A 14,297-nucleotide genomic window follows, 5' to 3' on the forward strand; every position below is an offset into this window, starting at 1 on the left:
AAGTGAGAGGAGGGGAAATAGAGAGATAGACTTTCATACGTGCCCTGACCGGGATCCACCCAGCAACCCTCATCTGGGGCTGATGCTCTGCCCATCTGGGGCCATGCTTGCAGCCATGCTATTTTTAGTGCCTGAGATAGATGCTGCACGGAGCCATCCTCAGCGCCCAGGACAATGTGCTCGAACCTGTGGAGCCACTGGCTGCTGGAGGGGAAGAGAGAGAGAAGGGAAAAGGACGGGTAGTGAAGCAGATGGGCGCTTCTCCGGTGTGCCCTGACTGGGAATTGAACCTGGGACACCACTTGCCTGGCCGACGCTCTACCACTGAGCCAACCGGCCGGGGCCAACACACACTTTCTTGTGTTGCCTGTGGGAGTGAACATTTATACAGCCTGTTGAGGATTCAGTGTTTTCACCTTAAAAATTCTCCCTTAATCCTAGTTTCTCTTCTACCAACCTTCCATTTTCTCACGGCAAGCTTCTTGAAGGATGACCTCTTTGCTGTGCCCATGTCCTCGTCTCCACAGACCACACTGGCTCGGTTTCCGCCCTCCTCAGTCAGTCACCAGCGGGCATTTTCATCGTCTTACTGGAAGTCTCAGCAGCATTTTGACCATGCTCTTCTGGAAGTATTTTTCTTAACTTTGACTTTTATGGTACTGAGCTCTCTTGGTTTTCTTCTTAACTTCTCTGACTGCTTGACAACTTCTTTACATTTGTCAGCTTTTCTTCCCCTTTTGTGATTTTCAAACTGGAGTTTTCCAAGACCCCTGCTTTTTGAACTCTATATATAGGGTGGGGCAAAAGTAGGTTTACAATTTTGAGTATGCAGAAGAGTTCATTCTTGTATTATTATTATTATTATTATTATTATTTTCCATGTGAACAACTAAATCTACTTTTGCCCCGACCTGTATTTTCTTTTGTCAAGTCTCTTTAAGACTAACATTCCAGTTAACGAGGATTTACATCCTCAGTCCAGACCTCTTTTGATTTTAGATCATCTCCCTTCTTGACGTATCCACTTGGGGGTTTCAAAGGCACTTTGTTCCTTTTGATTGCTGCTGTAACCAACTACCATGTCATGGTGCTTTAAAATGTCACAAATTCAGTCATTCAGTCTTACTCTTCTGAAAGCTCTGAAGGAGAATGCTGTGTTTGGGGTTTTTTGTTTTGTTTTGTTTTCTGCCTTTTTTTAGCTTCTGGTGGCCCTCTGTATTTCCTGGCTTATGGCCCCTTCCTGCATCCTCCAAATGCATGACTCTCATTGCTGTTTCCATCCCCACATCGCCTCTGCTCTTGGTAGTCGGATCTCCCTCAGCCTCCCTCTTATAAGACATCTGTCATTACATGTAGGGCCCACCTGGATAATCTAGGACAGGGGTCCCCAAACTATGGCCCGGCTCGTGGGCCGCATGTGGTCCCCTGAGGCCATTTATCCAGCCCCACAGCACTTCCAGAAGTGCCGGGCACTCTTTCATTGGTGGTCAGTGAGAGGAGCATAGTTCCCATTGAAATACTGGTCAGTTTGTTGATTTAAATTTACTTGTTCTTTATTTTAAATATTGTATTTGTTCCGTTTTGTTTTTTTACTTTAAAATATGTGCAGTGTGCATAGGGATTTGTTCATAGTTTTTTTTATAGTCCGGCCCTCCAACGGTCTGAGGGACAGTGAACTGGCCCCCTGTGTAAAAAATTTGGGGGCCCCGATCTAGGATAATCTCCATGTCCTCAAATCCTCAATTTATTCACAGCTGTGAAGCGCTTCTGCCATATGAGGTAGCATTCACAGGTTCCAGGGATTAGTACCTATATATCTTGGGGAGCCATTATTCATACCTTCAGACTCATCATGTCCAAAACTGAAAATAATCCCCTCCCCCCCACACACTCAGACACAAAACCTGGTCTTTCTCCATCTGGTTGCAAAACTGGAACCTGGAAAACATCCTTGATACTCCTTTTTCTTTTATATCATAATTAGTCTTTCTCCAAATCCTGGCAATTTTATCTCCTGGATTTTTTTTTAAATCTTTATTTTTGCCCTGGCCAGTGGTGCAGTGGATAGAGCGTTGTCCTGGAGTACTGAGCTCATTCCTGGTGTTACTGGTTTGATCCCAAAATCATAGGCTCAGGGCACATGTGAAAAGCAGTCACTGGGACAACTAAGGAGAACAGGCAGTTGATTCTTTTCTCTCCCTCTCCCTCCCTCCCTCTTTCTTCTTCTCCTTTCCTCCCTCTATTTCCCTCTGTTCACTCACTCTCTCTCCCCCCCTCAATTCCCCCCTCTCCTACTCCCTCACTTTTTCTCCCTCCCTCTCCCTTTCCCCCCTTCCTCTCTCTCAAAAATAAATCTTTAGTTTTTTTTCTTTTTTAATCAGCTCACCTCCATTAGCTTAGTCTGTTGTTCCTTATATAGAATATTACAGAAATTTTCCAGCTGGTCTCATCTTTTTCAGTACCCTTCTGAGAAAATGAAACAAAAACAAACAAGAACCAGACCCTTCACCCCTAAAAAATAAAGGCAAATCTAGTAGTTTTCCTTTTACAACTTTAGATGCTTTAATAATTTCCCCAAATCCTTAATGTTGTCTTCAAGGTTCTCCATAATCCAGCTGCAGCTCATATCCTCAGCTCATCTTTATTTATTTGGAACTCTGGAAAGAGTGCAGCTTAAGGGATTTTCCTGGAAACTTGTTCTACAGATTTTAGCTCAATGTTACTTTGAGAAACACTCTATCCCCTCGATCAGGGTCCCATGATCTCTTTCACAGGGTTTTACATATTCTAGCCTGAAGTCTTCTCACAGTTTATAATTTATTATTTGTTTAGATTAGTGTTTGCATCTGCCTCCTAGACTGTAAGCTTCTAGGGGCCAAGGATGGGACTAGTTTGCTATATCCGTATTTAGGACAGGCCTGGCATATAATATATAGTAAACTTTTATTAAATAAATGATAAAGGCTTTCCTATAGTTTCTATTCTTTATTTAAAGTTATGTATGTCTACTCTTCTTTGATAAACCTCCAAATATTTGAAAATTGTGTTCTCATTTAAATCTTTTCAGGTTAAATACTTTTGAAATACTTTTAATTTCTTTACTCTTCCTCTAATTTGTATAGTTTTCAAGTCACTAATCATGTTACATCTTAATTGTTCTCTTTTGGGTATGTGCCTGTTGTAGACTTTTTTTAGCCCAGAGCTGGAGATAATAATCCAGATGTTATCTTGCAGTACAGAGTATTGCCTTCCTCAGTGCAAAGTATACAAGACAGAGGCTAAATCACCATAATAAAGAGGTCTCACAGACAGTGGCTAGAATAAAAGTTTCTCGAGTACAAAATCCAAAGTGTTCCATGAGGTCATCCAGGTTCTGCTTTCTTTCTGTCTTTAAGTTTTGCCATTCCGTTTGGTGTTGTCATATGCATGGTTGAACCTGAGCCTCAAAAGAGATGGAGAGGAAGTGGAGAGCAGACCGCTTACTTATTAAGACATGTTCTGGAAGTTACATTATGTAACTTACAATAACATCTCACTCATTGGCCAGAACCGCGTCACAGGCCACACTTAGCTGCCAAGGAGCCTAGCTCAGCTGTATGCCCAGGAAGTTCTCTTATGGAAAACAAGAATGGTTGTTCAGATCCAGGGGATAATTCATGTTTGCTTGTTTGGCAGCAGTGTAGTTGGCACCTGTTGAATTCCTGGTAATAAAGGCTGCCCTGGCTGTTAATTTATTAAACGCAGCACAAACATGAGCATTAAAAATTTTTATTCATGTGATAGACATTCTTAATCAGCTTTACTAATACCAGTACTGTTTTTCTTTTTCAGCGTTTAATAGCGATTATTCATTTCTAAGCCTCAGCAAAACATAAATACAACAATTCCCCTCTTTCAGATTTACTTTCTGTCTCTTTCCAAATAGAAAAACGCTACTTATTTATGTCACATATTAATTATCCTTGGTGTTTGCATTTTTAAGTTGTTTTGAAGTTCATTCAGTGCTGTTGAATAAGTGATATTAGGAAAATTTGGAATGCTGTGATATAAAAATATTAATTCAGTCTCACTTTGTATGCAGAATTTAAGTACGAATTTCTTCAAATTAATAATGCGTTAAGATTTGCATAATCTCCAAGCCAGCAGACTAAATTGAAAATTACCGCATGGCACTACTTCAGGGTTGGTCTTGCGTTGCAAGAACTTTAAATTGTGATGTCTTTAGAATTTTCTCCCATAAGATGCCACCATCATGTATAATTTGATAGCCTTTTTAGATAAAGGAACTTCTGGTCATTGGGAATAGTTGGGGGAGGTTTTTGGAGGAGACTGGTATTTCTTATTACGCCTTAAAGCATACAGTTTCTAGACCTGGTATTGAATGTTAAATCTGTTATAATCATTTTAGGGTGCTTGGTTGAGAAAGGTTAGAATAATGCTTAGAAAAGCTCCTTTTCTTACTCCTGTGTCCCGTGATCATCTGCCTCCCTGGCTTTTTATAGCGTGATGATCATACAGGCGAATGGAAGGTAGCTCATGCAAATATATGCAAGGTAATTCTGGCCTGGGCTGTTGCTGTTTAATTAAAGATCACCTAAAGTGATCTTGGGGGAAAGATTTGTAAGGAATTAAAAAATAAACCCCTGCTATTTGAGAACAAGGTCTAAGACCTTTTTTCTGCATTCTGAAAATGCTGTTAAAGAAGAAATAGTAAAGAATTGTATAAGAAATACTATATGGTCGTTTATGCTTTATATTGAGGCAAAATAGGCAGCATTTAAAACAGTAGCAATTGATTTTGTTTCAGTAGAGACCCACATGATAAAGGTACAAATATATGTTAGGGTTTTTGGTTTAATCGGAATCTTAACATACCTTTGATAAGAAAGTGCCAAGCTTCTGGTTCAAGATGGAGATCCTGGTTAATTCAGGGGTTTTCGTCTAGTCATCTGTATGCACAGGATCTGTCTCTACCCTTTAGAAACATTCATTCTAAATTGGAGGTAGGAGTTTAAGAACATCCGTGAAATGACTCAGAGATAATATCAGATTGTATTGAATTAATTGGCAGATTCCATTTGCTAGGGTCCTTCAACCTACAGATTCGTATAGAATATGCCCTACATTCACTAGAGAGTTGATACAGAGGAAATATTTATGCGCTTGCAGGTGACATTAGACTTCAGAAAAGGGAAGGATCATGAAGGGTGATCAGGAAGGCTTCCAGAAGAACAGAAGTCTTAACTGATCTTTGAAAGATAGATGAGGGGACATTCCAAGTAGGGCAGATTCAAGAGAAAAATCACTGCAGGGAGAAATGGCTTCGGCATAAGTTGAATAGAGGAAAAGATGAGCCTGCCTGTGTGGAGAATCTTGTATGGAAGTAACAGAAGGTTGAATTGGCTAACAGCCTGGTGTCCAGCCTGATGTGAGGGCTTTCCAGCTAGGGAGTTTGAAATGAATACGGAGGGTTAATCTGACTCTGATATGCCCATTTTAATTGACTGTTTACTGATTTTCCTAAATAAAGATCACTTGAAAGTATTTACAGAGTTCAAAAATTATTATTCTCAGAGAACTTTAAGTATGCCTTAATGTTAATATTTCTTTGAGATGTTGGGACCATAGATTGATTAACTTGCACCTTGAAATTTCTGTTGGTGGAACATATATCTGTATTTGTCAGAGTGCTTGGGTGCTTTTCTGTAACTATTGTCTTTGTCCAAGGTACTGACCGTTGAGTTCTTACTTAGTATGTAGAAGAAATAGCAACATTGGAAACAATAATACCCTGTTCTAATTCTTCAATTAGAGTGTACTTCAGCCCTTTCTCCCCCTCTCGTTTTGTCTCAGGTCAACAGGACATACTGCTGTGGCACCTACCGAGCGGGTCCTATGCGGCAGATAAGTCTTGTTGGAGCAGTAGATGAAGAAGTTGGTGATTACTTCCCAGAGTTCCTTGATATGTTAGAAGAATCACCATTTCTGAAAGTGAGTTTAATTCATATTATTATAGTTCTGATCATTACTTAAGTGGACACTTCACTTAAAAAAAAGTATTAAGCTAATCTTAAAATGAAATATTATCTGATGTTTTGAATAGAAATGTTTAGAAAATTATTGGTACAAAATATTTAATTTCAATTTTATTTTGTATACATCAAGTACTATATAATACATTTATTTCTTCATATACACACAAAAAATAAGCTTCCTGGAGCTTTCTTTTGGGTGGGGAGGTCAGCTTATACATAGTCTAAACAGTTTTTTTGATGTGACTCATTTGTCTGACTCCTAGATGACTTTGCCCTGGGGCACGCTTTCCAGCCTGCGACTGCAGTGTCGGTCCCAGAGTGATGACGGGCCTATCATGTGGGTAAGGCCGGGAGAGCAGATGATCCCCACCGCAGATATGCCAAAGTCACCCTTCAAAAGACGACGGTAAACATTTACTCTTCTCACAGAAGCAAAAGCACTTTTTTTTTAGTTGATTGCTTAGAAAATCAATTGAATGATTGAGACCTGAGCACAATTTGGTATCTTTTGTCCAGATTATTTGAAGAGCTGTATGAAGTCAGTCTTCAGTGGCCAGTTCCTTAGTCCAGTCCACTCATTACACGGTCATCAGAGTGAGGCATCCTCTTTAAAAAAAGTTTAATTTTTACTTTTTTTCTTAAGACTTAGGTCCTTACTGCCTGCAAGATAAAAGTCCAGCCTCCTTTGTGTGGTCTACCAGGGTCTTTCATAATCTGGTCTCAGCAGTTCCTCTTCTAGATGTGTCTGCTTCTGGTCCGCCCCCAACCCCCGTCCCTTCCACAGCCATAGCTCTGGGCCTTCAGCTGTTCCCTTTCCCTGGAGCGGCATCCCTTCTCCCGTCTTCCTCTCTGCCTGGCAGGCGCTTGATAGATTTTCAGACCTTTACTTGGACCTTTTCTTTGTTCCCTTAGCTAATTAAAAAAATTTTTTTTTGGCGTGTGTGTGTATTTTTCTGAAGTGAGAAGCGGGGAGGCAGAGAGACAGACTTCTGCATGCGCCTGACCAGGATCCACCCAGCAAGCCTGCTAGGGGCTGGTGCTCTGTCCGTTGGGGCATTGCTCTGATTGCAACCCAAGCCATTCTAGTGCCTGAGGTGGAGGCTTTGGAGCCATCCTCAGTGCCTGGGCCAGCTTTGCTCCAGTGGAGCCCCGGTTGTGGCAGGGGAAGAGGGAGAGATAGAGAGAGACAGAAAGATATAGCAATAAAGGAGAGGGGTAGGGGTGAAGAAGCAGATGGGTGCTTCTCTTGTGTGCCCTGGCTGGGAATCGAACCTGGGACTTCCAAATGCCAGGCTGACACTCTACTACTGAGCTAACTGGCCAGGGCCCTTAGCTAATTAATTGTTCTGTCCTTTGGACTCAAGTGTTTTTGTTTTTAACTAAATGTTTGAGGACTTTAGGACAGGAACTGTTTTATTCTATGTCTTTATGACACATAGCAGGTGGTCAGTATTTGCTGATTGAAACCAATAATGTATTCCCCATAATCATTCATTTTGGGCTAACATTTTGTTTTTCAGATAATTAAAACAAATGTAGATTAACTCACTCTAGTACTATGAAAAATCTCATTGAGTACAGAAATAGCAACAAAAACAGTATCCAGAAGTGAGTTTTAATAGACCTTACCTTAAAGCTCATTGGAGAATGACACCCGCACTAAGTGTGGAATAGCCTCAGGTACTTGAGATAGTGCATGAAAATACTCTGGAAACCTGGTGTATGAATGCAGGGGGTGGCACAGCACACCCGGCCGGGAGCCGGACTAAGCGTTCTTCCACCATGATGATGAAAGGGTCTGGCCGCTGTTTTGTTTCCTGATGATTATCAACTTAAAAAGTAATATCATAAAACAGTAAAAAGAAGGCAAAAATACCCCTAATCCCACCTATTTAGACATATTAACTATTCAAATTTTAGTCTGTATATACTCATAAAATTTTTTTGTACCTAGATGAATTCTTTATATGATGTTTACTTTAAAACTTGGGTTTTTTTCCTTTTAGGGTCTATGTGTTATATTAAGATGCAGCTATGTCATCATTTCTAATTGGTTATGTCATTTCACTATATGGTTGTATCAGATTTATTTGGCCAACATTTTATTAGTGTAAATTGTTTCTGGTCTTCCAGTATAAAGAGTGGTGTGCTAGAGCCAGTTTGTACTGGCTCACAGGGCCATTATTAGCTCCCAGTTCCACATTGAGTGAGGTCACATTAAGAGCTTGAATTTACCTATAGATTGGGAGTATTTATACCACAGAAATCAGCAGATCAGCTACAAATCAGCCACAAATCAGTCGTCTTCCCCTTGAAGCTAGTTGGTAAGCATATATAACATATCACTGGCTGGCTGGTTAGTTGGTAGGTAAGTAGACATGTATCATTGTGCATATGTATGTTTATTTTCTTAGGAAAATTCATAATGGCTCAAAGTATGTTCACATTTCTCACTGACTCCCAGCAATGTATTAATTTATATTCCCACCCATATAGTAAGATAGTAAGTACCCTTTTACTCACGCCCTCCACTAATATTACTTAACTTTGTTGTTCTAATTGGACATTAAATTAAATGAGACATTTAATTTAATTAGATGAGACATTAAATTAGATGAGACATTATTATCTCATTTTAATTTGCTTTTCTTTGAGTGGTTTGCATTTCTTCTTTTGTGATTCCCTTTTAATTTCCTTTACCCCTATTTCTTTTTTTTTTTTTATAAATTTTTATTAATGTTAATGAGATGACATTAATAATTCAGGGTACATATATTCAAAGAAAACATGTCTAGGTTATCTTGTCATTAAATTATGTTGCATACCCCTCACCCAGAGTCAGATTGTCCTCCGTCACCCTCTGTCTAGTTTTCTCTGTGCCCCTCCCCCTCCCCCTAACTCTCTCCCTCCCTCTCCCTCCTGCGTCCTCCCTCCCCCCACCCCTGGTAACCACCACTCTCTTGTCCATGTCTCTTAGTCTCGTTTTTATGTTCCACCAATGTATGGAATCATGTAGTTCTTGTTTTTTTCTGATTTACTTATTTCACTCCGTATAATGTTATCAAGATCCCACCATTTTGCTGTAAATGATCTGATGTCATCATTTCTTATGGCTGAGTAGTATTCCATAGTGTATATGTGCCACATCTTCTTTATCCAGTCTTCTATTGAAGGGTTTTTTGGTTGTTTCCATGTCTTGGCCACTGTGTTTTTACTGACTTCATAAACCACAAAATTGATGACTTTCTGTTCAGCTGAAAGTGAAATTACAGCATTGACCTATCTTCTGGTATAGGTGGAATGTCTTATGGCTGAAGTATAATACACTGCTTACAAAAATTAGGGGATCAGGGAACATGCAGATAGTCCAGTTCTTTCAGCCTTTTGTATAGTGCATTTTCACCAATGAAATAAAAGTTGGTTTTGCATCTCATTTGCATAATCGAACAACTTTCTTTGACTTGTAGTCCGTTTGCTTTTCTGATGTTCTTGTTTAATAAAAAAAAATCAAATGCTGCTTTTTTTAAATCGCTTCATACTCATTTTGAAATATCCCCTAGTTTTTGTGAGCAGTATATTAATACACAGTTTAAGGATTTTTTTTTTAATTCAGTAAATTCTCAAGCTGCAAAATCAATGTCCATGCAAATAAATCTCCTTCGTAGTATGTAATGTTAGAAGAATAAATATTCTAAAAGAATAGCAATGATCCAATATAAGAGAAATATTACCAGCCCATAGAGTAAGAGTTGTTTGATACAAAGTTCAACTTTGCATCTTTTTAGGCAGTAAATAATTTATTAATGTGAGTAATTTTTCTTTTTAATTATATTTAACTCTCAATGTCATTTTCAGTGTAGACATCATTTATTACATCCTATTAGTGTTATACTAAAACGAAGCCTAATATAAAAAAATGTTTAAAGAGCAATACCAGTACCCCTATTTCTATTAGGGTGTATTTGCCTGTAAAATTTCTCTATATGTTATAACTATTAACATTTTTTTCTTACATTGCAAGTTTTTCTCTTTTAACTTCAAATTTTCTTTACTCACAGTTTTCCCTCCCTTTTTTTATTGAGAGAGAGAGAGAGACAGGAAGACAGGAAGGAAGAGAGATGAGAAGCATCAACTTGTAGTTGCGGCACTTTAGTTCATTGATTGCTTCTCATACGCGCGTTGACCCAGGGGTCTCCAGCTGAGCCAGTGACTCCTTGCTCAAGCCAGTAAGCTTGGGCTTTAAGCCAGTGTAGTGACCTTTGGGCTCAAGCCAGGGACCCTGTACTCAGCTGGTGACTTCAGGGTTTTGAATCTGGGACCTCAGCATTCCAGGTCAATGTTCTATCCACTATGCCACCACCGGTCAGGCTGAAATGAATATTCCTGAGTGAGGCTTCAAAATAATGTTACTTTGAATTAGAGTGACTAAATCAGAACTGAAATACTCCTGTCCTCTTTTTGTGTTAATGAGAACATCCTGGTGCTGAAAGTGGTGGAATCAATTTGAGACGCTGTCTGGTTAGCAAGGGTGCTGCTATTGAAGAGGATCTTTGAAAATATGAACTCTAGAGTTGAAGAAATACACAGGGTTTTAAAAAATCAAAGGGTACAGTAGGATTTATAATGAAAAACCCTGGTCACTTTTCCCTGCAGAGGCAAATGCCTTTTTACCAGAAGCAAAATCTATTTGTTTGTAATGCTTTTGTTTTATGTTTTAAGGCTTTGATAGGAAATTTATCAATTTCCTGCTGTGATAGAGATTTCTTCCTTTCTCCTGTTCTCTAAATAGTTAAATGATTCCTACTTCACCCTTTTCCTCCCCACTTAAACACTTTCGTCAGTTCTCCTTATACATTGTTGAGGTTAATTCATAGTCTGCTTTAAAACCATCATTAGGTTAATATGCTTTTGTCAATAGGTTTAGTCTAAAATCTGAAAGCAAATAAAGGATAATAAATGTAAGTTTATTGCAGACCCAAGAAGTAAGCTAAAAATTTATATTCCAAGTTTCCAATGTATTGTTATCACTTAAAGGAATAATTGATAAAAGCATCTCTCTTTCCTATATTTCACCTAGCTCCTGAAAATTATGCCACATTTTAGTCATTTTAGTTTCATATTTGGTTTGTGCTTTAATTGTTCTATTTTCTGATTGCCCCTTTTGAGGGGGATATACATTTTCTTTGACCATATCTCTAATATCTTCTATTCTCTTTATTGCTTAAAATAATACTTCTAGAATCATGCTTTCTCTTCTGTGACTATGACTTTGGCTATAGTTTTTTTATATAGCCTCTTTTTTGGGGGACAGTATTGGTAGTTACCTTGCATTCTGTGTTTTTATCATATCCTCAAGAATCCAGAATTTTAATCATACTGTCTGCTCTAACATCACTTTTTTTTTTGTATTTTTCTGAAGTTAGAGGTGGGAGGCAGTCAGACAGACTCCTGCATGCACCCGACCGGGATTCACCTGGCATGCCCACCAGGGGGCGATGCTCTGCCCATTTTGGGCATTGTTCCGTTGCCACCAGAGCCATTCTAGTACCTGAGGTGGAGGCCGTGGAGCCATCCTCAGCGCCCGGGCCAACTTTGCTCCAATGGAGCCTTGGCTGTGGGAGGAGAGGAGAGAACAGAGAGAAAGGAGAGGGGGAAGGGTGGAGAAATAGATGGGCACCTCTCCTGTGTGCCCTGGCTGGGAATTGAATAATGTTACTTTTTTACCTGGAAATCTTTTGGAACTTATTTCACAGTTATCAACGTAGGACTTCCCATTTAATGCTTTTCTGCATTAGCCTGTGGTTGTCTTCTTCCTAGTTTATTTCCTTGTCTTGCTGGAGTACATTCTAAAGTAATATTCTAAGAAAAGGAAAGTATTCTGAGCCATTATTTGTCTGAAATTTTTTTCTGTTGTTAAATATGATTGATAGTTTAGTTGGGGTCCAGAGGGTGTATTTTCCCTTAGAATTTCGGCCTCGCCTCAGAGTTGTCTGGTATCTAACATTGTTAGGAGAAACCCTAATGCCAGTCTAATTTTTACTTCTTTGTTGGTAGCTATTTCTTTTCTTCTCTAAAGGCTTAATTTCACCATGGCATGTCTTGGTTTGGGTCTTTCATTCTTGCTCTTATTCAATATTTTTAAATCCTTTTTGATGATGGGTAGGTTCCCTTAAATTTAAAGATTCATATCATAAATTTTTCTTGCTTAACTACTTTGGTAATCTCTTCATTTTCTCTCTCATTTCTTTCTGAAACGACTATTGGTTAAGTGAAAATCATTTTAGTTTTGATTTTGGGACATTTACTTGACTTTTGTCTTCTAACCTTTTTTTTTTTAATTCTTAACTTTCAGCATTGTTTGCTGTGGTCTTTGTCTGTTAGGCTGCTGCAGGCTATCTTCACATATCTGGTGATTCTCAGTTGCCCCATAATTGGGCTCACTTGGTGTTCTGTGTATATTTCAGTGAGGCTTGTCCACAGGTAGGTTTCGCTTTAGAGTGAACAGGGGTGGAACTGGACACTAAAGGATATGTCCAAGAAATGCTCTGGTTTCTCTTCAGATCGTATAAATCTTTCGCCTTTTAAAGGATATGTCCAAATGCCAGAGGATTATGTTAAGTTCAGTATGTATAGAGAAGAACATGCACTTTTTTTTTGGGGGGGGGGGTGTTAAAGTTTATCAAAATGCTTTCGCTGTTAGCAACAAAAATCTTGATTCAAACTGGTTTATGAAATAAAATGTTGTCATATATATCAGCGATTTTCAACTGGTGCTGTGAGAATTTTTAAAACATGTAATACCTGACTATTTAGTTAGGGGCCCTGACCTCTTTCCCTCAGATTATCAAATAAAAAAAAATGACAACAGACAACACAATAATAATCTGGTGTGAATAAATTAAAATTATACCTATTTTTTTTTGTCATTTTGGCAAAAAATATATTTTCTGATGTGCTGCAGAATTTTAGTAATTAGTTGATGTGTGCCATGAGATAATAAAGATGGAAAATAGTAGCTATATGTCAAGAAGTCCAGGGAGGCCTCTGGGTACTGTATGGTCAGTGACTCAGGTGTTGTCTTTTTTTCTGCTTCTGTCCTTCTCTTTGCCCGGATTTTACACTCCCAGTGGCTTCTCTATGGTTGCTGGATGGCTGTAGCAGGTCTAGGCATCACATCTGGATCTGGTTATACTTAATAAAGAAGAGCCTATCTTTTATTTAGCTTCTCTCTTAGGAGCTAGAAAACTTCTGAGAAGTGTCCTTAGCAGATTTCCTCTCAGAGGGCAGCCAGAATCGTTCAGCCCACTCCTAAATCAGTCACTGTGAGGGGGCTGAGCTTCCCACAGTTTGCCAGGATTCAGGAGGACCTGCTTCTGGAGCTTGTGAATGAGGTCACATGTGGGAGCAGATAATGAAAATCAGAGTTCCGTGGGGAAGCTAAAGATGAGTGATGGCTGCTGGGTGGGCCACTCATAGTCTTCTCCACGGGGGGTGGGGGGTGGTGTCTGGCTGTCCACTGTCCTGCCCATGAGAGCAGCAGGTGACTGGCTTATTTGTAGGATTTCACTTTAATTTCCCCCTTCTAGCCTTACTTCATTTCTGTCCAGTTATCAACTTTATACCTGGCTTTTTTTTTTTACCCTTAGGCTTCTCCAAGGTGTGCTGGGCAGGCCTGCTGCCTTTGTAGCTGCTCTCTCCCTATTGTATATTCTAGGCCTGTGGCTTTCTCTGCTCAGTTTTATTAGCCTAAGACACTTTTAATCTTCCATCTTCTAGAAATATGTTGATATTGTTCATTCACTAATTCCTTTGTTGCTTCTTATTCATCCCTTTACTATTACTTTAGATGATCATATTTCAAAAATTTGAGCATATAAAACCCCAGAAGATTGTATAATCGCTCCCATGTAGTCAGTGTCAGTGGTCACCAGATCCCAGCCCCTTGCTTCATCTGTGCGCCCATCCTTCCCCCCTTACCTCCCCACCCCCCACCCCACGGTGCTGTGCTCAGCCTTAGGCTTGCTTTCTCACGTAGATACTCAGTTTGCCATTGTGAGTCAAGTCTCATAGAATTTTGTGAGAGTTAGAGGTATTTTGAGAGTAAAAAATGACTAAGGAAGAATGAAATAAAACAGGTGAAATGCAAAGACTTAACAAATATGGCTAAGGATAAAGCAACATACAGCCTTGAACTTTGAATTTTATGTTGCTAGGCAACTTAATTTTATATATTCAAACACGTTTGAGCCAATGATACGGTGA

General features: G+C 39.3%; 1 protein-coding gene across 2 annotated transcripts in view; it reads left to right on the top strand.

The window, feature by feature from the left end:
• RSBN1 (round spermatid basic protein 1) overlaps nt 1-14,297 on the top strand; it is a 53,875-nt gene that overhangs the window by 29,698 nt on the left and 9,880 nt on the right. For both annotated transcript variants that reach the window (XM_066352793.1, XM_066352794.1), the window contains exons 3-4: nt 5,854-5,991; nt 6,299-6,441. In XM_066352793.1, the coding sequence (XP_066208890.1) occupies nt 5,854-5,991; nt 6,299-6,441 (281 nt within the window). The remainder of the gene's footprint in view (nt 1-5,853; nt 5,992-6,298; nt 6,442-14,297) is intronic.

Source organism: Saccopteryx leptura, chromosome 11 (genome assembly GCF_036850995.1).
Source record: "Saccopteryx leptura isolate mSacLep1 chromosome 11, mSacLep1_pri_phased_curated, whole genome shotgun sequence".
In the NCBI taxonomy this organism is placed as follows: Eukaryota; Metazoa; Chordata; class Mammalia; order Chiroptera; family Emballonuridae; genus Saccopteryx; species Saccopteryx leptura.